General features: G+C 59.3%; 3 protein-coding genes, 1 long non-coding RNA gene and 1 other non-coding gene across 10 annotated transcripts; 1 reads left to right on the forward strand and 4 right to left on the reverse strand.

The window, feature by feature from the left end:
- Positions 1-215: 215 nt before the first annotated feature.
- Positions 216-3,192, reverse strand: PSMB3 (proteasome 20S subunit beta 3). Its single transcript, XM_069786429.1, has 6 exons — positions 2,968-3,192; positions 2,386-2,570; positions 1,900-2,007; positions 1,343-1,520; positions 986-1,080; positions 216-340 (listed from the first exon to the last, which is right to left on the reverse strand). Exons 1-6 carry the CDS (start codon positions 2,968-2,970, stop codon positions 292-294), a joined length of 618 nt encoding a protein of 205 aa, XP_069642530.1. The 5' UTR covers positions 2,971-3,192; the 3' UTR covers positions 216-291.
- Positions 3,193-3,616: 424 nt separating this feature from the next.
- LOC138685959 (uncharacterized) lies at positions 3,617-8,960 on the reverse strand. Its single transcript, XR_011325313.1, has 3 exons — positions 8,719-8,960; positions 5,128-5,205; positions 3,617-4,652 (listed from the first exon to the last, which is right to left on the reverse strand). It is a non-coding gene; the product is annotated as an uncharacterized lncRNA (long non-coding RNA).
- Positions 5,237-5,310, reverse strand: TRNAN-GUU (transfer RNA asparagine (anticodon GUU)). Its single transcript has one exon. It is a non-coding gene; the product is annotated as a tRNA-Asn (tRNA).
- On the forward strand, positions 6,620-18,114 carry PCGF2 (polycomb group ring finger 2). 6 transcript variants are annotated; one of them, XM_069786432.1, is made up of 10 exons: positions 6,620-6,775; positions 10,166-10,305; positions 10,583-10,679; positions 12,988-13,043; positions 13,632-13,682; positions 13,768-13,876; positions 14,468-14,516; positions 14,703-14,801; positions 15,202-15,282; positions 15,743-18,114. In XM_069786432.1, exons 2-10 carry the CDS (start codon positions 10,194-10,196, stop codon positions 16,079-16,081), a joined length of 993 nt encoding a protein of 330 aa, XP_069642533.1. In that variant the 5' UTR covers positions 6,620-6,775; positions 10,166-10,193; the 3' UTR covers positions 16,082-18,114. The 6 variants fall into 6 exon arrangements, with proteins under 6 accessions (XP_069642533.1, XP_069642535.1, XP_069642537.1 ...); XM_069786434.1 differs by having other exon boundaries at positions 14,706-14,801; XM_069786436.1 differs by having other exon boundaries at positions 14,663-14,801; positions 15,743-15,991.
- Positions 17,994-19,295, reverse strand: CISD3 (CDGSH iron sulfur domain 3). Its single transcript, XM_069786437.1, has 2 exons — positions 19,016-19,295; positions 17,994-18,669 (listed from the first exon to the last, which is right to left on the reverse strand). The coding sequence occupies exons 1-2, from the start codon at positions 19,274-19,276 to the stop codon at positions 18,490-18,492; spliced, it is 441 nt and encodes a 146-aa protein (XP_069642538.1). The 5' UTR covers positions 19,277-19,295; the 3' UTR covers positions 17,994-18,489.
- Positions 19,296-20,559: the final 1,264 nt, after the last annotated feature.

Raw genomic sequence — 20,559 nt, forward strand, 5'->3', positions numbered from 1 at the left:
GGTTTTTTAAGTAAGAACTGATTTTACCAAGTCCTGCTGACTCCCTGGGGTGCAGCTGAAGCTCAGTCACTCACACATACGGGTGTACTGAGGGAGATTAGTATAGGTGGCTCAGAGAGAAAGGTAAGCTCGGCTACCGTGTAAAACCCAAGCTCCTTCTGATAGCTTTAGAGATGAGAACTTAATCCTAGTGTTCAGACTCAAGAAAAGGAAAGTTCACTACAATAGAGAGTTTTATTTAAAAAAGTTCAAGCAGATCGGGATGTGAAACACATGAGCAGATGTGCTGGGCTAGTCCATGCGAGCTTTCAGGGTCCTGGTAGTGATCTTGTCTTTTTCACTAGAGAGGGAAAGAGAAAAGACAATTAGTAAATCCGCATTTAATACCTACATGCAGATTGTCCCTTCATTAGTAAGCTACAGTGTGCATGGGTAGTTTGTTTGCTAGCGGAGGCAGGATAATCTGAACTTGAAGGTAGCTGTTACAACTAGGTAAACCCCATCCTCCTGCCGCTTCACCCGAGGGGAGCTCCAGTAGGTTCAGTAAGCAGCAGTGCCTGGGATGCTGCAGGGAAGGAGCACCACAAGCAAAATAAGCTGCTTCAGAAGTCGGTCTGATTGCAGAGTCAGGAAGTTAACATTGCATCCAGCTGTGGCAAAGAGCATCCTCTTGGCCAGTGCTACCCATAAGTGAGGAGTCACACTCTGAATACCGATGGGAATGCAGCCAGGGAATCCCTACACAGCAAGAGTCTAACTCTAGGATTAATTCCCCATGGCTCCTGCAGTTCTAGCAACAGCCATGAACAGCAACAGAGAGCAGCCATGAGAAATAAAACACTTAAGAATGGACAAAACATTGCTAAAGATACTGCTGAAAGGGAGCAGGATTAGGGATACCCTGGAAACCAATCCCTTAACTGACTTTAACGTACAGTTTGTTAAATTCTACCTCTGTTCTGTAGGGGAAGAGAGCAGCACTTACATTATGTGTACTACCACGCCCATTCCAGATAGGGCATCTCTGTCCACTGCATTCAACATGGCCTGCGAAATTGTTTCGAAGAGGTGATCGGGTTCCTGAGGAACAGAAGGTATTTTAGTTGGTGTAAAAACTGAACGTTGAGTCATCGGATTTTGTTCAAAACCCAAAGTATCATCCAAGACACTGCAAGATTTTCCCTGCAGGCTGCTACAAGCTACAGCCTCTTTGTTCTCCTGAGCTCCTTCGGGAAATACCGAAGGACAGAGCTTTTCATCCAACCTGTGTATCTCAGGTTCTGCAATTAACAGCAGGAAGCTGAATCCAAGAACCAGAGCTGAGCCTGGCCACCTCACTCACCATGTCGGGCTCCCAGAGGGACTCGCACATGCCGTACATCTGCTCAGAGCAGGTGCCGCTGACCACAAAGTCATCGGTTATCATCGGGCAGCCGATCAGGTCTAGAGAGCAGATGAAAGGTTCGTGTGTTATGGGGTCCAGCCCGGCAATGACTGGTTCTGTGTAGTAAGGTCCAAACCTGTGAAGAACAACATGGCATAGAGCAGTCCAACCACCATGAAGCAGTTCCACGTCCCACATAAATATCCATACAAGGAAAACATCCCACAGATGCTTTTGGTGGAGGGGACCTTTCAGGTCAACCTAGAAGCATCCTGCAATGGTTTTAGCGTGGCAAACAGAACAAACTTGTACTGCTGCAGGATTATTTGAACAATACTCAATATTCTTTTGCAAGGAAGTTGAAGAAACATTGTCCTTAGATTGAAGTTTCCTCTTGCCGTATCACAAGTAGTCTTTACAGGAGCCCTCCTCAGCCCCCACCTCTCTAGAATCAGATCAACTCCAACAACCACAGCCTTCACTGACACATAAACAGCAACTCTGTTGACAGTTACCGTCTCTCATAAAGCAGATTGGAAACCATGCTCATAAAAGTCTGAGGTTTGATCTGTCTGCCTTCCTTCAGCTCGTAGAGATTCAGCCTGAACTTCAGTCTCTGGGCACTGCAAGAGATGAGAATCAGGATTAAAGCAGAAGCAGGTTCCTTTTTCTTTCACCTTCACCCAGGCCTGAACTGTTCTACTGCACGCTGACAGATACCAGCTGCTGACACATGCCTGAGGCAGGTAGGTATTCCAGATGCAGCTGAAGTTACGAAGTCTTAGTAGTGATGTGATCTTAAATCAAGCGCAGTTTTATTTAAAAAGGTCCCAGTAAGGGGAGACTAAGAAAAGGAAAGCTGGCACCCAGCTATTATACCCTTCCCCACGAATAAACAAAGGCATTTATGCTCAGCATAAGCTGCCACTTAGTACTTATTGTAAATACGCCTCTTACGCGCCTGGTATGGGAACACACGGGCGCGCGGGAGTCCCACTTACACCGTCTGCACATCCGTGGCCAGTCCTGCCAATCCAATATACAGTCTTTCTCCCATAGGGAAAATCTTCTGGAAGTCTGTGGTCACCATCTGCGCTTGAATCCCAAACCGCCGGTCCGCAGCAATGGCCACGCAATTCTTCCCCTTCATGGCCATTACGGCCCCGCCGTTATACGACATAATAGACTGGAAAAGAGAAGGAGAGCAGGTACCGCCGGGGCTGGGGGCAGCGGTTCGGGATGCCGGTTCCCCGGTGAGGCTGAAGGGGCCTGGGGGTACCCCCCTCCGCCTGGCCTGTCCCTGCGGCCCCGGTGCAGCGGGGGGAAGCCGACCCCGCTCCCCGCTGCGATTTTGGCTTTAATTTTTCCATTTTGGGGGGGGGGGGGGCACCCCACAGCGGGTTGCTTACGGCCGCTGCTTCCCGCCCACCCGCGGCCCCCGCCCGCCACGGCCCGGTCTGAGGGAAGGCCCATGGGGATACACCACCGCGGCGACGGGGAAGGCCTCCAGGCCACCCGCGGGCCTCGTCCCGCCGGTCCCAACTCCTCCCCCGGGCCGCCCCCGGCCCCGTCCCGGCGCTCACCATGGCGCCGGCTGCACAGACACCGCCAGGCCCCGCACCGCTCCTCCGGCCGTACCGCACACCGCCCCGCCGCGCCGCTGCTCCCGCCTCCCGTCTCTTCCCATTGGCTACCGCCACGGCCTCCCGGCGAGCCGCCGCTCCGTTATTGGTGGTTCCGTCCGCCGCGGGGCGGAGCTGGTTGGTTGCGGCGGCGGTGAGGGAGGGGGAGAAAAATGAAGAGTCATAGTGAGCGGGGCATGCCGGGACGGCGGCGGACTGCGCGGGAGGGGCGGGGCGGGTGCGCAGCTGGAGGCGGGGGGGGGCTCGCACAGCTGGATCCGTCGGGGTGCGCGGCTGGATGAGCGCGCGGGGTCATGGCACAGCTGGAGGGGCGTGCAGGGCATGGCACAGCTGGAGATGCCCGTGGGGGCATGGCACAGCTGGAAATGCCCATGGGGTCATGGCACAGCTGGAGGGACATGCAGGAGCACTGCAGAGGTGGCAGGCGGGTACGGCCATCCCATCACTCAGTGGCACTGGGGGGTCCCTGAGACCACGGTCCCTGTGCCTGCCCAGTGTGGCACCCACGTGCCCATTCCCTGCGTGCCCGTGGCAAGGCCGGGATCAGCGCAGGGTGGCCAGGCTGGGACCTGCCCAGTGGTATCTTCCGCTAGCTTGGCCCTACACAGCCCTGGCACCTTCTGTTGGGCACTGGAAAAAGTTGGCCAAACCCGGCCAAATTTAACTAGAAACTCTAGGAAACCCATCCCACACCACTCCACCATGCACAGCCCTGGTGTGTGTCAGGCTTTGTGCACCCCCTGTCTGCTTTTGCAGCTCTGGGACCCCGGAGCAAAACCCTAAACTCACGCTGTGGGGCCAGGGACACTGGGTCTCCTAGAGGAAAAAAAAAAATTCTCTTTGGAAAGTGCTGGCACAGTAAAGTCACTCTGTAAAGCAGCGAGTCTCGGCACATCCTGGGGAGGGAAAGAGGCCTGGCAAATGGCTGCAAGGGTATTTTTTATTCAGAGAGCAACTGAAAGGGGGATTTGCGCTCTGTGGAGTATTGGATTTCCTTCCCCATCCCCGTTCGCCAGCTCTCCCCTCTCCTAGAGGAGACAGGATTAAATGTTTAATTTAGGGGAGTGATGTTGTGCCAAAGCGAAAGAGATCCATGTGTTTGGAAATGCTCTTAAATGCACAACAGATCAGCCCGCCTGGTTTCAATGAAAACCTCTGGCCCGTGCAGGGGCTGTTCATCTGCCTCGGGACCAAGCCCCGGAGGCGCAGCCTGTCCCGTGGCAGTTGTATTTTTAAAGTGTTTTCCATTGTAAAAGGTTTCTCGCAGGGATGAAGTCAGAGGCCACATTCTGTCTGGTGGGAACACCCCACGTGCTGGGGAGAAAAGGAGCAGTAGAACCAGATGGGAATATCTCCACAGGCAGATTTTGGCAGCGCCAGGTTCCTCCGCAGCCTTGGCCGTCTCGGGTGGCAGTGGGGAGGTGATCCTCGCTGGGCACTGCTTCTCTCTTCGCTTTCCTGTCAGGCTCTGGCTCTCAGATTGCGAAGGCAGCAGCAATCCCACTCCCTGGCCCAGAGAGCCCCAGCACTTCCCCAGCCCCAGCAGCGCTGGACTTGGCCATGGAAGCATTTTGTGGCTCCGGGCTTTTGAAACAACAGGGATCTTCCTGGCACGGCTTTATGCCCTGCATTAAAACATTAACTTCATTATTTCTGGTATGAAAATAAAATCGGGGCAAGTGGGGAACATAAATAGATTTTACAAGACTTTGTAAGAGAGGGGAACTTCAGCAGTGCAGATTTGGACCCCCTTCAGCTTGTTTTTAAGGCAAAATATGGACTCTGGATGGAAACAGGCTTTCAAGTCTCCGCTCCATTTTTAATGTCCCAACATGTCCTTTTGCTTATGGGAGAAACCGCAGTGCAGAGGGGACCACAGGCTAAGCAGAAATGTTTTTGTTAACACCAGGGGCTGGTTTCCTGCTCACCCAGTGCCTTGGAGAGAGCTGTGAGCCCACGGGGAGCACCGGGACCACATCCTGCCCTTCCGCACCTTCTCCGTGTCCAGCTCAGCCCAGTCCTGGGGGCAAGGATCACCCCAAGGGAGCAAGGAAAGCCCCACCAAGCCCCTGTGCAGCTCTCTGCACAGTTAAAAAACACCCTGCCCGCTCCACGGGGACCCGGGACCTGCCACCTCGGTCTGCTGCGTCCATCCTCGGCCGCTCCCCGGGACTGGCCCTGGAAAAAAGTGAGGTAAAACAGCTCATTTCGTCCCTGGGTGGGCTCGAACCACCAACCTTTCGGTTAACAGCCGAACGCGCTAACCGATTGCGCCACAGAGACCGCGCTGGCGAATATTATCGCGACCGCCGCACTCAGCCGGAGCATCCCCGGGAGCGCCCGCGGGCTGCGGGTACCAGAACCGGGTACCGGCACCGGGAGACCGAGTGCCGGCACCGGGACACCGGCCGGGGTGGGGAATTAATCGCACGGCCGCAACCGTGTGGGTCGAAGGGAAACACGCGTGGGCGCTGCGCCCCGCCGAGGAGCCGGTAACACCGGGTGTACGGAAGCGCCCTCGGTCGCGCCGAGCCCCGGTCAGACCCACGGGGGAGGCGCGGACACGCGCGGGGCAGCGGGGCCGTCTGGGTCTTTCCGCTGCGCTGGAGAGGGGCTGCGGGGCGTCGGGGGGTGAGCTGCCGCCGACACGCGTGGGCTCCCCGGCTGCCCGCACCCCCCGAGATCCCCCGTGAGCTCCCCGCAAGGTGCCCCCTTCCCTCCGAGTGGGGACGGGCCCGCCGTGACGGATCCCTCCCGGCTGCGGGACCGGCCCCGCGGGGGAAACCGGCGCCGTGAGCCCGCCCGCTCTGCTCCCCTTCCTTCCCTTTTTCCCCTTATTTTATTTCTTTCCCGCTTTTTCCTTTTTTCCCCCCTCCTTCCCTTTTTCCTGCCTTTTTTCTTTCCACCTATTCCTTTTTTCCCTCCTTTTCCATTTTTCCCTTTCTTCCTCTAATTTCCCTCTATTTTTCTTCCCTTCCTTTTTTCCCCCTTCCCTTTGCTTTCCCCTCCCGGCACCGGTCCCGCAGGCCCCGCCGAGCACCGGCAGGCACCGGACCCCCGCCCGAGGGGCCCGGGGAAGGTCCCGCGGGGCCCGGGATGCCCCGCGTCACCTCCCGGGTGGCAAATACCCCTATTCGGGACCGAAAATGCCCCCAGGGCTGGTCGGGGAGGGGGGTCTCGGGCCACCACCCTAGCAGTGCCGCGGTGATGGGGGAACACGGGGACCGGGCACCGCCGCCCCGGCTCAGATTTTGGGCCCATTCCAGCTGCTTTTAGGGCGCCCTCCTTTTCTGCCGAAGCCCAACGGGGGAGCGGGGGGGGATGGCAGCAGCGGGGCTCTCCGCAAGCACCGGGGCACCGTCGCAGCGGTGTCCCCCGGGGCGGCGGCGGCGGGGGGGGGCCGTGTCCCGGCGGGGCGGGGCGGCGGGGGGGGGGCAATCTCGGCCCCTCACTCCCCTCCTCCGCAACACCCCAAAGGAATGAGGTCACGTGAGGCGGGGCGGGGCCTGGCGGCGGCTGGAGGAGGGAAAAAATAAAAAAAAAAAAAGGAGGAAAAAAAAATTAAAAAAAAAAAAAGGAGGAGGAAGGAGGGAAAAAAAAAAGGGAAAAAAAAAAAAAAAACCGAGCGAGAGAAAAAAAAGGGCCCCGGCCGCAGCGCCGCCGCCGAGTCGAGCCGAGCCGAGCCGAGCCGCGCCGACCGGCGGGAGCGGAGGGGCGGCCGCGGGGCCGCCGCTGCCGCCGCCACCAGGTAGGGACGCGGCCCCGGGCCCCCCCCCTCCGCCTCCCTCCCCGCCGCCGCCGCCGCCGCCGGGCCCCCCCCGCGCCCTTTTCTCTCCGCGTTCAAGATGGCCGATGGCCGCCGCCTCCCCCCGCTTTGTGCGGCGGCCCCGCTCCTGCCCGGGGGGGGGCCCTGACCCCCTCCATTCCCCCCCCCCCCCCACGGCGGGCACCGGCGAGGGGCAACGGAGCTCTGACAGTCCCGGCTCCCGACGCCCACCCCCCCGCTCCCCGGGCCCGGCGCGACGTAGAGCGGGGCAGTGCGGTACGGCCCGGGGGGGGGGGGGGGGGCCGCGGCGGGAGCCCCCCCCCCCGCGGGCGGGCGGAGGGGCCGGGCCGGGGCCCCGGGGCGGGCTGTCAGCCGGCCCCGAATGCAAAGGGCTGGGGGGCACCGGGAGCGCCCCGGGTTCACCGGGGCTGCCCCACCCCCGGCCCCAAATCGATGTCGTGTGTGTGTCGTGTCCCCCCCCCCGCAAAAAGAAAAAAAAAAAAAAGAAGCGGGAGCTGCCCGCGGCGCCGGGGTGGCCCCCCCTCCCCGCCGGGAAACACCCCCCCGGGGGCACAACGCGGGGTCACGCGTGTCCGTGCCCGTGGCGTGTCCGTGCCAGGCGGGTGTCACGCACGCCGGGCGGCCACGTCCCGCCGCGGGGACGGGGGCTGAGTGTGTCCTTGTGCCTACACGGGTGTGGGGACACGCGTGTCCGTGCCCTCCCCGCGGTGCTTCCTTCTGTGTGTCCCCCCCTCCCGCCGTTTCGCTCCTCGGCAGCGACCGGTCCCCGCGTCCCGCACCCCGGGAGGAGCGTGGGGGTGGGGGGTGTCTCTCGTCGGTGGGCGCGGGTTCACGCTCCGGTGCCTTTTTGTCGTGTTCCCGGTGCGTGGGGTGGGGTGGGGAGGGGGTGTCCGTGGCCGCCGAGCGGGCAGTGCCGGGGGGAACCGTCCCGGTTTATTTCCCGATCTTGCCGCCGGCGGTGGGTCCCACGGGGAGGGGGCAGCCGGTCGGGTCCAAGTTACCGGTGACTTTGAAACGTCCTTCCTCACCCGTGCCTGGTCCCGGGGGGATTTGGGACACACACACACACACCCCCCCCCACTGTGCCGGGCCACCGCCCAGGGAGACAAAAGACCCCGAAAGTCGGGGCGGGGGGGGGGGGTGCGGGGCAGCCGGCTGCGGGCGGCGGGACCCGTTCCGGCGGCGGGACCGGGGCAGCGGGCGCCGCTTGGCGGGACGGGGCGGCCCCGAAGGCTCCGGCGGGGACGGTGCTACGGCCGGCTCCGGTGCCCGGGGAGGGGAGTGGGGGGGGGGGGTCCGGGGCTTTGTTTCTGCCCCCGCGGCAGGAAATCGCCGTTGTTATCACCCGGTTTATTAGAACCGGTTTGCGCCGGTGGCTCAGCCTCCCCCCCCCCCTCCCGCGGAGACCCGGGCCGCCATTGGCGGCTGTGAGCACCAAAAGCGGCAAAATCCATCCAAAATGCAGCCGTGGGATCCTGCGGCCCGCCGTGGGCAGCTGGTGCCCGGTGGAGCTGCCCGGTCCCCTGGCAGGGGTCGGTGCGGGAGCCCCGGGGCTGGGGACCGCGGCCCCCCCCCCAGGCATTCCTCCTGGCCGGCGGGAGTCTGGCCGTGGCCCCCCATCACCTGTGGGCTACGGAGGGCTGAGGGCACCTGCTCGGGTGCAGCAAGGTGCAGGGCACCCCGGGGTGCTCACCCAAGGGATGCCCAGGGGTGAGAGCTGAGCCTGGGGGGTGTGGGGGCTTCCCAAACACCCTGGTGCCCCGACCCCCTCCCTGTAAGGAGACCCTGGGGCTCAGCTTGGCCCCTGCCCCTCCAGCACAGGGGTGTCCTTGAGGTCCCCATCCCCATAGCATCCCCATCCCTGCAGCATCCCCATCCCCACGGTGTCCCCCATCCCTGCAGACCTGCCTCCGGGGACTCCACGGTGGGTGAAGGAGATGAGAGACCCAGACTGGAGCCCGGGAGAAGCACCGCAGGGAGCAAGCGGGAGCCTTAGGGCGGCTTCCCCAGGGCAGGCGCCTGGCACGGACCCGGTGGTGTACAAACACACCTGCACGCACCACTCCATCGCAGAGCCCCGAGCACGCACCCCTGCACGCGCAAAAAAAAACCCACAGCCTCGCACGCACAGCCCTGTGCGCACCCACCCGGCGTGCGCACCCCCGCACGCGCACACGCTCCCGTGCACGCACGCGCACGCGTGCAACCCTGTTTTGCTCCCTGGGTGCGGGGTTCACCCCGTTCCTCGCCCGGTCGTGGTACCCGTTGTGCCTTCGGCGGTTGTCTCGGCCGTTGTCCGGTTGTCAGCTGTGGGGTGTCTGCGAAGGGCCTGGCCCCGTGTCAGGCTGCCGGTGACAGCGCTTCGTACCTGGCCCCGTGCGAGCGCCTGTACCGTAGGGGTGCAAGCGTGTGCGTGTGTATCTTCGCCCGTGTGCATGTAGGGGATACGAGCATGTAGGTGTCGTATGTGTGTACACACACGTGCGTGTGTGTCTCCCTCGGGGTGGGTGGGGTTGTGGGTACGTACGGGTGTTGCTGTCGGCACACCCCGGCTCTGCCATTGCGCCCACGCTCATTTACACAAACCCAGGGTTTCTTCTCCCCTTTCCCCCTCGCCTCGGATGGTTGTAATAATATTCTGGCTCCTCTCCAAGTATCGGGGTTGCCATGGAAACAATAAAACTGCAGCGATTTCGGGCTCCAGCTCTACCGTCTCCCATTGTAAACGTGGAAGTGCCGGAGCGGGCAGGCAGCGATTCCCCCACGTCTGCGCCCCACGCCGGGGGACGCTGCCCGTACCTTGTGTGCACACCCGGCCCTGCACACCCACACACGCAGGTGCTGCGGGTGCTCCTGGCCGTGGGCAGGTGGCCAACACCGGACTCGGGAGTTTCTATAGAAACCGCGAGGCAGTGGCTGAAAATGCCTTTTCCATCGAACAAAACAAAAATACACTTTGGGTGTGTGTGTGCGTGCACAGCCCGGGGAGCTGCAAGCAAGGGGCTGGCTAACAGGGTTGATTTGTCCCCTCTCAGAGGTGACTTGGCATGGTGGGGACCCACTGGGGCACCCCCAGGAAGATGTAAACATGAGGCTAAGGGAGCTGGGCAGTGACCAGGACCAGGACCTGCGTGGGGAGGTGTGTGGGTGCTGCTTGCGCACCCCCGGGGATGGCAGGGTGCAGGGCTGGGGCTGTCCCAGTGCTCTCGTGGCAAAGCATGGCACATCAGGGCGAGTGTCAGGCACCCCCACCCTGCTCTGGATTTGTTCCTTCATGGGTGAAGTGGGTCCCACGGGTCCCGTCCTTGCACGAAGTGGCCATTAATGGTGGCCCTGGGTGTTTCCCTGCAGGGAGGATCCACCGCGGCGCTGCTCCAAAATGCACAGGACCACCAGGATAAAGATCACCGAGCTCAACCCCCACCTGATGTGCGCCTTGTGCGGCGGCTACTTCATAGACGCCACCACCATCGTGGAGTGTCTGCACTCCTGTGAGTGTCCTGGGCTCCCGGCCGGGGCCATGCTGTACCTGGGGTACCCCGAGCCCCGGGAAGGGTGGCCGTGCTGCACCAAGACCCTCCTGCGGTGCCCAAAACCATCCTGCATCAGGCATTGCTGCCGCATGGAGCTGTGGGGTCATGGATGGGGGCGAGCAGGGGTCCCAGCCCCGAGCCAGTGCGGGGGTGAGGGCTGCTTTGCTGGGCTGGCACAGGGGCTCTGCCCCCTCGTCCGTCTGTCCATCTGCTCATGCCGAATCTTTCCCCACAGTCTGCAAAACCTGCATTGTTCGGTACCTGGAGACGAACAAGTACTGCCCCATGTGTGATGTCCAAGTGCACAAAACCAGACCCCTCCTCAGCATCAGGTGAGCTTTGGGGGCTCCCCGCACGCCATGCCTCTGTGTGGCACCAAGCCCCGGCCCCGTGTCGGTGCAGCCTGTGCCTGCTCTAGGGTGCAGCCCTGAGCACCCTGAGATGGGGAGCAGGGCTCTGCGGCCAGCCCAGGTTCACGATGGTGCAGCTGAGCAGGGACCGTTGTACCTCTTGTGGCATGAAACCTCTCTGCTCCTGACCCCGCACCCACAGCAGTGGGGATTTGGGGTGCTCTCCGGGTGGAAGGGGAACAGGGAGAGTGGGAAATGCCACCATGGAGGGAACAGGACCCAGGGACATCTCTTCTGTGGCAGGAGGAGGAGGCTGGGGTGGGTGCCAGCCAGAGCAGGGGCTGCCTGTGCCCATCCCTGCGCATCCCAGACCACAGACGTCCATCCATCCGTCCCTGCAGTCCCACCGTGCGCAGTTTAACCTGGGACCGCCTGTGTTTTCTAACTCCCTGCTCTTTCCCCCATTGGGGATGGTGCCATGTCCCTTGGGGGATGCCAGGGTGGGCTCACGGCAGCACAGGTGAAAGGGTGCCCGGCCACGGTGGTGTTGGCTTCGTGCCGGCTCTGCCCCGGCCCCGCGTCTGGCTGGGGAAAGCCAGACACGTCCCGTCAGTTGTGGAATTGGCTCTGCAGGTGGTTGGCATAGAAACCATGAAAGGCTGCAATACATCACTCGGCTTTTTTTTTATCCTCCTTTTTTTTTAGCCTCTTCCGTGTAAATCTGTTTCTGTAGTAACACTTTTTCCGCCTTCCTCCCCCCCCCGCCCCGGTTGACTATGAAATATTTACACTCCGGCTCCCACGGCTCCCTCGCCAAAACATCCCTGTCTGCGCGCGGAGACGGATACGCAGCTGCCTGCGCCGCAGACGGGCACCGCGCACGTGAGCAGCTCTGCGCCGGCGACCCTGAACCCCGGCTGTCGTGGTGGCACAGTGCCTTCGCCTCCCGTTTGGTCCCAGCGGTGGGAAATGTGGGGCACATGCAGGCAGAGGTGCTGCCGCAGGTGACAGGGGCCTGATCCAGATCTGGTGCCACAGAAAACTCTCTGCACCGATGAGGAGCTTGCTTTCCCCTTTGCTTCCCAAACCAGAGCCGCGGTGCCACAGCAGCGCCGAAACACCCGTGCCCTGGGCATGATGCTGCGTGGTGCTGAGGGTGCTGCCCACGCCTGGCCACCATGGCACCCCCCCCCCCCGTGGCACCCCGGCCACCACCCAGTGCCACTGTGCTGGGCTGAATGGGGTTGACTCATGCAAGAGCAAGGACCGGCTGGTAATTAAGCTGCCAATCAAGCGGCTGAGGTTGCTTTTTCATTAGCTTGCTGTAAATTATAAAGCAAATTCTCTGGGTATGTATTATAAATAAAATCACAGCGGGGCCTCATGAACCAGTGTGACATCACCGAGGAATTAGGGATAAAAGACACGGCTAGGCTAAAAATAATATAGGGTACGGTCATTTGTTTTTCTTTAAAATAAAGGCCTTACTATTAAAATGGAAATAATTGCAGATATAATTTACTTTTTCACCAGTCCCAGTGCTCTTGCTTTGTTTTTGAGATTTTTTTTTTTATTCGGCTGAGCTGCTGGTTTTAAATTGTGCCAGATGCCCTGCCTGCAGGGTCCCGAGCCCAAGCCTTCAGCACAATCCCATTCCTGGCTCTGTGCTGAGGATGGGACTCGAGCTTCTCCAGTTCCTCGAGTGCATTAGAAGATCCTACCTTGAGATGTTCACAGTTTAGGGAGTCCACTTTGCTTTCCTGTATAGCAACCTGACAGTGGACACTATCCTGCCATCCTTACAACATCCTTACAAGAGGGAAATGAAAGCCTGAGCCCTGAACTGCAGCCAAGTCCAAAAATAAAATTAGATGCAAATTAAAACTTGCAGAAACATTTGCTGATCTTAGATATTTTTTTTTTTAAGTTCTCGGTGTGTTTTTGTAATCATTTTGACTACTGAAATGGATCCTGGCCCCCAAATCCTGCTGTCATCATCCCTAGCAATTACAAGGATTTTTGAAATGGTTTTCTTTTTTTTTCCAGAGTTAACCCTTTGCAGTGAGCGCAAGGGCGGACAGGTTTGCCTGCGAGACAGGGTTGTGGCATCGCCATGGGATGGAGAGTTGGGGCTTTGTGCTGGGAGTTTCCCAGGAGGGAGGTGTGGGAAGTGCCATTTGGGCTGGCCAGGGGCACATGGTGCAGGGCAGCTTTCAGCAGCCCGAGGAAGCAAGCTGTTCCCTAATCCAGCTGATTTCTCTCTCCTTTCCTATTTCTTTTTTTCCCCCAGGTCGGACAAAACCCTACAGGACATAGTGTACAAACTGGTCCCGGGGCTTTTCAAAGGTACAGCCATGGACAATTATAATTGTGTGGGTTTGGGGTTGTTTGTAACTCGCTCCCACCCACCAGTGAAACCGGTCCCCCGGATTTTGCACTGCCCACGCACGCCCCTGCCCGTGTAATGGGGACAGCAGGAAAATGCATGGTGTGAATGGACAGGGATGGGTCCGTCCGGATAGTGCCCATCCCACACTCCGGCAGCCCGGGGGCTGCTGCTGGGGGGAACCACGAAAAGCAAAGCTGGGAGCAGGAGCCGTGGATTTGCTCTCCAAGTGCCTGCCCATCCTCGGGGGAAAAAGTGTGGGGGTCTGCAGGTGTGGAAAGACTGAGGACAGTCGAGCCGCCATAAAGGCATTCTCACAGCAGCAGATTTGCAGCCGCTCCAAGGGTTTTACTGGTACGACTTGATTGCTCTCGCTAAAGCGACTGCTCTCCTACGGGTCCGTCTGCACCAGGCAGCTCGTGCTCGAGCTGCCGGCGGGGAGCAGGCGCTTGGCAGTCCGGGGCTTCCTCTTGCTCCCCTCTTTGCACCCATCTCCCCCTTGGTGTGATTTTTTTCCCCCCTCACCTTCCTCCTCCCTTCTCCCACAGATGAGATGAAGAGGCGGCGCGACTTCTACGCAGCCTACCCCATGGCAGAGGGTAAGTGTCAGCCCCGGGGACCCCCCCTCACCCTGGCTGTGCCTCCCCGCAACGGCTCAGCCTCTCCCTCCCTCTGCTCCCGCAGTCCCCAATGGGTCCAATGAAGATCGCGGGGAAGTCTCCGAGCAGGACAAGGGGAACCTGACGGATGATGAGATCGTTAGCCTGTCCATAGAGTTTTACGAAGGGTCAAGGTACCTTTTTCTGGCTGCTCCTAAGCCTCTGCCTGGGTTTGGGGTTGTGAATAAACTCTCGTCCTCTCTTCCCGCTCTGGAGACGGAGCTGAGATGTGAGGTGGTGGTGGCTGACACAGCCCCTGCTTGGAGCTCAGTGTCTCCTGGGGTTCTTGAATGGACGGAGGAGCAACCCAAAACCCATCTGTTCTGGTTCCCCATCCTGCATCCTCCGTGGGTGCTTGCTATGGCAGTGGGGTCCCCGCATCACCGCTCCCCGGGCAGGCAGGGCAAGGCTCCTTCCCAGGCAGCAGAGCCCAAGGGCTGCCGCATCCCTGGTGCCGGTGGTGGCCTCCAAGGATGTCATTGGCATCTGGAGCAGCAGTTCAGTTCAGAGGCAGCAGCCCGGGCAGTGGTTGCAGCGTGCTGGATTGGAAATGCAGCAGCTTGGGCATGTACATGGTCGGGGTGGCCAAGCCAGAGCTTGGCTGAAGGTCACTGGATGTTCCCCTTGCAGCCGCTCCATGGATGGCCTTTCTGATGGGTTATTTTTCCTCTCCGCCTTGTTATTCCTCCATAAACTTTGTCCTGTGTTTGCTTTCCTCCCCCCAGAGAGGAGAAGAAAGGGACCGTTGAGAATGGGGACCTGGAGAAGGAGAAGGTGAGTGTGGTGGGACCATGGCATGGAGAGCTCCATGTCCAGCTGCCTCCTGGGCTTTTGGGGTGTGGGGGCGGACCGGAGGGCACCCCCAAACCGTCTGCTGAAGGAGGTGGGAACTGCCCATTAATTGCATGGCGGACTCTCAGCAACGCCTCTCCCCCCGGCCCCCTCCCGCTGCGTCCCCAGAAGAACGGGGTGCGGTTCCTGCGCTGTCCCGCCGCGATGACCGTCATGCACCTGGCCAAGTTCCTCCGCAACAAGATGGACGTTCCCAGCAAGTACAAGGTGAGCGTGTCCCTGGGGTGCGCTCGCTGCCCGGCTTTCAGTGCACTCTGGTGGGCTCAGAGGGGCCGATGCCATTTTGGCCATCCCATATTGCATCCCACGCTGCAAATATGCCGTGCTTTTCTTGGTCCTGAATATCACGGCTCTGCTTTGTGCAGCCCAGGCTTTGCCTCCCCAGTGAGTGGGCGCTGGGGCAGGATCCGTCCCTTATGGCGTGTTGCATGTAAACTGAATTTGCTCCAGTTTCTGGCAAGGGCAGTGCTGGGAGCCCTGGCAGACCCCTGCTCTGGGAGAGGCACTCGGGGATGGAAAAGCCCCGATGCCCCATAAGCAGCTCTGGGGGGGGGCTGGTTGTGCCTCTGCCCTCGTGTCGGGGGACTGACACTGTCCCCTGCCCCAGGTGGAAGTCCTCTACGAAGACGAGCCCCTCAAGGAGTATTACACCCTGATGGACATTGCCTACATCTATCCCTGGAGGAGGGTAAGCGGAACTGCCTCCTTCCCTGCCGTGGGCACCGGCACTGGGGCTTGTCTCGGAGAAAAGCTCGGAAAAGCAGTCCTTTAGGGGAAGGCTAAAATCATTAAAAGGCTTTAAAACTGAAAAAAATTGAAGAACTTACTTAAAAATTACAAAATTGAAAAAACTTAATTGAAAAGCTTAAAAATTGGAGAGCTTAAAAATTTGAGCACTTCAACAAATTAAAACCCTGGATGCCCCCTCCTTACCAAGGTGTTTGTTCCAGATGTGATTTTTTAGGAGGCCGGGGGGGCTGCACCTGCTTTTCTCCCCCTTTCTCCAGGGCAGGCAGGAGGGCTGGTGGCCAGCACCCGGCCGTGCTGCCACCGTGGGCAGCCGGTGATGCGGTGCACGCCGGTGCCGTCGTGGCACGGGGTGCCACGGGTTGCCGGGTGCCATGCGTCTGCCCTTCTCCTGCTTGCAGAACGGGCCCCTGCCGCTGAAATACCGCGTCCAACCCGCCTGCAAACGGCTCAAGCTGTCCCAGCCGGCCACCTCCGAGTGCACCAACACCAGCGGCGCCTCTGAGTGCGAGTCGGTCAGCGACAAAGCCCACAGCCCCGCCACGCTGCCCGCCACCTCCTCCTCCCTGCCCAGTCCCGGTACCCCATCCCACGGCTCGCCCAGTTCCACCGCCGGCAGCGGCCCCGCCGGTACCGGCACCGCGCTCAACGGCACCTCGAACTGCCACCCGCTGCCGCCCGCCGCCAGCCGGTGCCGCAAAACGACTGTCAATGGCAGCACGGCCTCCGCCTTGACCTAAACAATGACGAAACAGGGACTCCTGGCTGGGTTTTATATATCTATATATATTATATATATACATATATAAATATATATGTGTACATAGGGAGAAAAAAAAATTATACATACTTATTTTCTATTGATTGACCAGATTAATTTAAAATGCAGATAAGACACATAAATGTGGTTGAATATTTTTAAATGTTTTTTGTTTTGTTTTTTTTTTTTAATTTTTGTTTTAACTTATGTAAGCTGCATGCCAGAGCTGGGAGCCATGCAGGCGCTGCCGCCTTCCTTGCTCGTTTTCTCTAACGCTTTTCACTCTCCTCCCCATCCCTCTCCCCTCGCGCCTGCTCGGAGCGAGACGGGGCTGTGAGCGTGGACTCCCGGCTGCACAGGTAAGGGCCAAGCACAGGTAAGGGCCAAGCACAGAAGCCAAAAAACTGCCCCCCAGCCCCGCCATGCCCTGTGATTTTTTGCTTTTTTGTGTTTAGTTGGGGATTCTATGGCACCAGGTTTGATAACGTGGAGCCTGTGGCCAGCTGGGACCAGTGGTCCATTTGTTGGCATCGAGCATCACTTGCCAGTGTTGCCCCCCCTTAGCTTTGCCTTGCCGTACACGTTTCTGTCTCTTTTTTGCTTTCCCTGTGTGGTCTCTGGATGGTGTTTCAGGCTCTGATCTAGCAAAGCCTCACACAGACGCTTCCCTTTATGCACAGTAAGTAGTTTGTTTTTTGGTTTTTTTCCCCCCAGCTTAAAAAAACTATGCTTGCAACTTGGTGGTGAAGGGCCAGCCGTACCGGGGGTGGGAGCACAAGCCCCACTGAATATTGGTTTCTCCTCCCTGGGGCAGACGGGCAGCGCTGGGTGCCAACAGCTCTGGGCGCTGATGGGAAATTTTGGCTGGGGGCATCTAAATGGTTGGGGGCTGCTTTGGCAGCACTGGGTGAGTCTGCGTGGAACCCAGGGGCTTCAAATGCCACTGCCCTGCCCAGGCAGGGAGGGGGTGCACAGGACCCCCACGTTGCTGGCTCCCCACTCACCTCCATGGCTTCAACGCCACATTTCAGAGCATTTATTTTTGTTCCCCCCTGTCCTTCCTACCTTCTCCTGTCCCCACATTGGGTTTTTAAAAAAATAAAATAAAAAAAATAAGACTACAGTGCCTTTAGCCAGGAGGCTTCGGTGAGGGGCAAGCGTGGGAAAGTGCTGCCATATTTTGGGCAGGAGCGGCGCGGCACCGGTATTGCCGGCTGCCCGCGTGCTCCGGGGAAGGGACCAACTTTGTACATTGACAAAAAAAAAAAAAGCACATGAACCCCGGGGAGCACAGACCCCGGGGGTTTCTCTCTTACCCTTGCTGGGGAAGGGGGTGAATGACAAAAAATAAGCAAGTGCCTGCAGTGCGCGGATGGCACCCCATGGCCAGGCAGCGGCTACGGCCGCCCACGACGGCACGGTGAGAACCAAAGGAAAGCGGCACGGGAATTGTATGAACAGCCCAACTCCAAAGGTCAGGAAACATGGGATGTTGTTATTGTATTTTTTAAATTTTTTTTTTAATGATTTTTTTTTTTTTTTTAAGTACTTGCACCCCCATCACGGACTTGACAGTGGCACCTTCGCTATAGCACAGCCCTGGGCTCTGCTGCCCGCCGGGCACTGGGGATGGGACCCGGGAAGGTCCCCGCGGGGCCCCTTTTGTTTCTCTCTTCCCCATCCCCGGGCTGGGGCTGGACGAGGGGCTCGAAACGTGTTGGGGGGCTGCATTTGTCTCGACTTTGACACCCCTTTTCTCCTTGTAAATAGGCCAAAATGGACTGAGGGAGGCAGCTGAAGTGCCTCGGTCTGGGGTTTGTGTGGGGCTCTTGGGGGGGGTTGTTTTGTTTTCTGTTTTTTCCTATATGGTACAAACCAAATTGCTCTGTATGTTTGCATCCTGTACGATGTTTTAATGTCTTGTAATATATTCTGATATTCATATATTGTTATTGGTTAAACATTTGTATAACTATACAGCTTTGTAAATGTAATAAATGCTGCAGACTGTCATTCCCTTCGTCCGCCTGTACAGATGCATCCGCCCGGGTCCCTCTGTCCTGCATCCCGGTGGGCACCCACAGCTCTGGCAATGCAAACCCACTCCTGAAAGTCCCATTATCCAGTGGATTATTTTTTTCCCCAGCCAATGCTGAGCCTTCGTTATCCCTGGCAGGGTCCCAGCCAAGCAGAAGGCAAAATTGCTGCCCCCGTGGTGGGGTGAGGCTGGTTTGCTGCAGCTGGTGGCAGCCCTCAGAGCTCAGTAATTAAGGTTAATTGGGGTGGGAGCCAAGCATCTCCTCCCAAACCCAAGAGAGGACTCAACATCCCCGTGGTCCCGAGCTCCCGTGGGCTCCGTGACCTCCATCCCTGTGGGGTGCAGCCGTGTCAGGGTTTTGCAGAGAGCTGGGCTCTCTGCACGGCCTCTTCTTTGTGGGTGCCGTCGCAATAGGGGGGGGAGCGGGTGCGCTTGCACCCACACAGCCAGACCGTCTTGTCCTCCTCCGGGATGAAGCGCAGCGGGGAGATTCCCGGCGCCGCTTTCCTGTGGGCCCCGTCACAGAAAGGCTGCGAAGCAAAGGGGGAAGAGGTAAAGGGGGGGATTTTGGGGTGCTGGGGGGTGCCTGGCTGGACTGGGGGCTGCGCTGTTGCACCCCGCTGGGCATGAAGCACCATGCTGTTGCACCAAGACCCCTCTCCCCCCCCCCGGCTGCATGCATCCCCCGGGAATTGGGGTGCTGCAGGAGCACCCAGGAGGGCAACAGCATCTCTTCCCCCCCACAAAGCCCTCCCCTGGCCCGGGGGGGGTCCCCGTGAGACCGGTCCTGCCCCATCCCCGTCCGCATCCCCCCGTGTATCCCAGCCTGGGGGGGGGTCCGGGGGGTCCGTGTCCCCCCCCGGTTCCCGGTCCGACCTGGTTCTTGCTGTGCCCGCAGGCGCACCAGGCGTATTTCTTCCCCGCCTTCAGCTCCACCGGGAACGGCTGCTTGGCGGCGATCACCGGCTGCGGGGGGGCCGAATACCGTCGTCCCTGGGGGGCTGAGAAAAGCGAAGGGATCTGCAAAACCCCCGGCGAATCCCGGCACCGGCGGAGACCCCCGCTTCCCTCCCGCCGCCCGCCGTTCCCCGCGATCCTCATCAGTGTCACAAGCGCAGCCGGTCTCAGCAGCGGCATGGCCCAACTCAATCCCCCCCCCCCCAACACCACCGTTAACCGGGTCACCTTCCCCGGGACCGGCTCCTCCTCCCCGGCCCCGCCGGAAGAGCCGAGGCCGGCGGGCTCGGCGGGAGCTCGGTTGCTCGCTGCAGAAAGGTTCCCACTTCCACGGATGCTCCCACGGATCCTTGAAGCCCAGCCCGGGGCGTCCGATCGACCCCGGGCTGTGGGTCTGCAGAGCCCTTTGGTGCTGCCTGCCCCCCCCGCGCTGGGTTTGGGGGGGTTCACTCCGCCCCCCCCCCCGTGGAACTGCAGCCGGGGGGGTGTTGATGTCCCTCTGCTCGCCAAATGTGGGCTCTTCCCCTTCCCTGGAAATTCATCTTTTAAGCATCAAAGCTTTGGACTCCCACCCCCCACCCCCCTTTCTTTTTTTAAACATTTAACTACTGGGAAAAATTGGCTTTTTTTGACAGCTGAAATGATTTAGCTCTGCAGATGGCCGCACGCCGGAGGGGGAGCGCTCCACGGCGAGCCGGCTCCACGGGCAGGATCCCATCCAGCCCCCCGGGGGGGGTTCACGGCCCCCCGGCCACCGCGTGTCCTGCGTGGGGGGATGCCCGCGGTCAGCTCCCAGCATCCCAGCTTCCCAGTGCAATGGGAGCGAGCGTGTGATCCGGGCGCGTCACCCTGTAGAGGTGTTAAACCCAACGTCCAACCCAAGGCCATTTTATCTTCCTTTCTACAGTGCCCCCCCCAAGGACTCACCCCCAGCGCCCCTATCCCAAGGGCAGGGGGAGAAAATTCCCCTCCGGGCAGCGACTTCCAACCCTCAAGCCCCAGGTTCAGTGCCTCAGCTCACAGCATTACTTGGAGACTTCCAAACATCCACCTCTGCACATTTTTAACGGAGGAGGTTGTAAATTCTCTGTTTAATACCGCTCTGCAGCCCAGCTGCGGGCCGTGGGTTGGGTTTTCCAGATTACCGGTGGTCTGCAAGTCATTTGGGAGCTGCTGCGCTCCCTCGTTCCTCCGAGGCACAGTGAGCGGGGCTGAGCGTCGTGTCTGTCCAGAAACATCGAGAAAACGAGCAGACAGGGAAGCGGATCTTTTTAGCCTACTTTTTATTTTTTTGAAAACATTCTTTTAATAAAAAGAACAAGGACTCTGGCAATTTCTCAGTCATACAAATACATTAATGATACAAAGCCGTTGTTTGTGTTGTACACAATGGAGAGAAAACGAGGCTCGCTGACTTCCTTACCCACTGAAGACAGAAGAAGGGTAAACAGGAGCAGTTTTCT

This window comes from Haliaeetus albicilla, chromosome 7, assembly GCF_947461875.1.
Source record: "Haliaeetus albicilla chromosome 7, bHalAlb1.1, whole genome shotgun sequence".
In the NCBI taxonomy this organism is placed as follows: Eukaryota; Metazoa; Chordata; class Aves; order Accipitriformes; family Accipitridae; genus Haliaeetus; species Haliaeetus albicilla.

What these genes read in the sequence shown, in the direction of transcription:
- PSMB3 (XM_069786429.1), bottom strand. An exon ending in GCCACGGATGTGCAGACGGT is followed by an intron (nt 2,008 to 2,385) that starts GTAAGTGGGACT and finishes CATCTCTTGCAG; the next exon opens with TGCCCAGAGACTGAAGTTCA. An exon ending in CCCTCTGGGAGCCCGACATG is followed by an intron (nt 1,081 to 1,342) that starts GTGAGTGAGGTG and finishes TCTGTTCCTCAG; the next exon opens with GAACCCGATCACCTCTTCGA.
- PCGF2 (XM_069786430.1), top strand. Translation starts at nt 12,662, where the DNA reads ATGGATCCTGGCCCCCAAATCCTGCTGTCATCATCCCTAGCAATTACA. An exon ending in GAGTTTTACGAAGGGTCAAG is followed by an intron (nt 13,877 to 14,467) that starts GTACCTTTTTCT and finishes TCCTCCCCCCAG; the next exon opens with AGAGGAGAAGAAAGGGACCG. An exon ending in ACGTTCCCAGCAAGTACAAG is followed by an intron (nt 14,802 to 15,201) that starts GTGAGCGTGTCC and finishes CCCCTGCCCCAG; the next exon opens with GTGGAAGTCCTCTACGAAGA.
- CISD3 (XM_069786437.1), bottom strand. Translation starts at nt 19,276, where the DNA reads ATGCCGCTGCTGAGACCGGCTGCGCTTGTGACACTGATGAGGATCGCG. An exon ending in GCGGGCACAGCAAGAACCAG is followed by an intron (nt 18,670 to 19,015) that starts GTCGGACCGGGA and finishes TTTGCTTCGCAG; the next exon opens with CCTTTCTGTGACGGGGCCCA.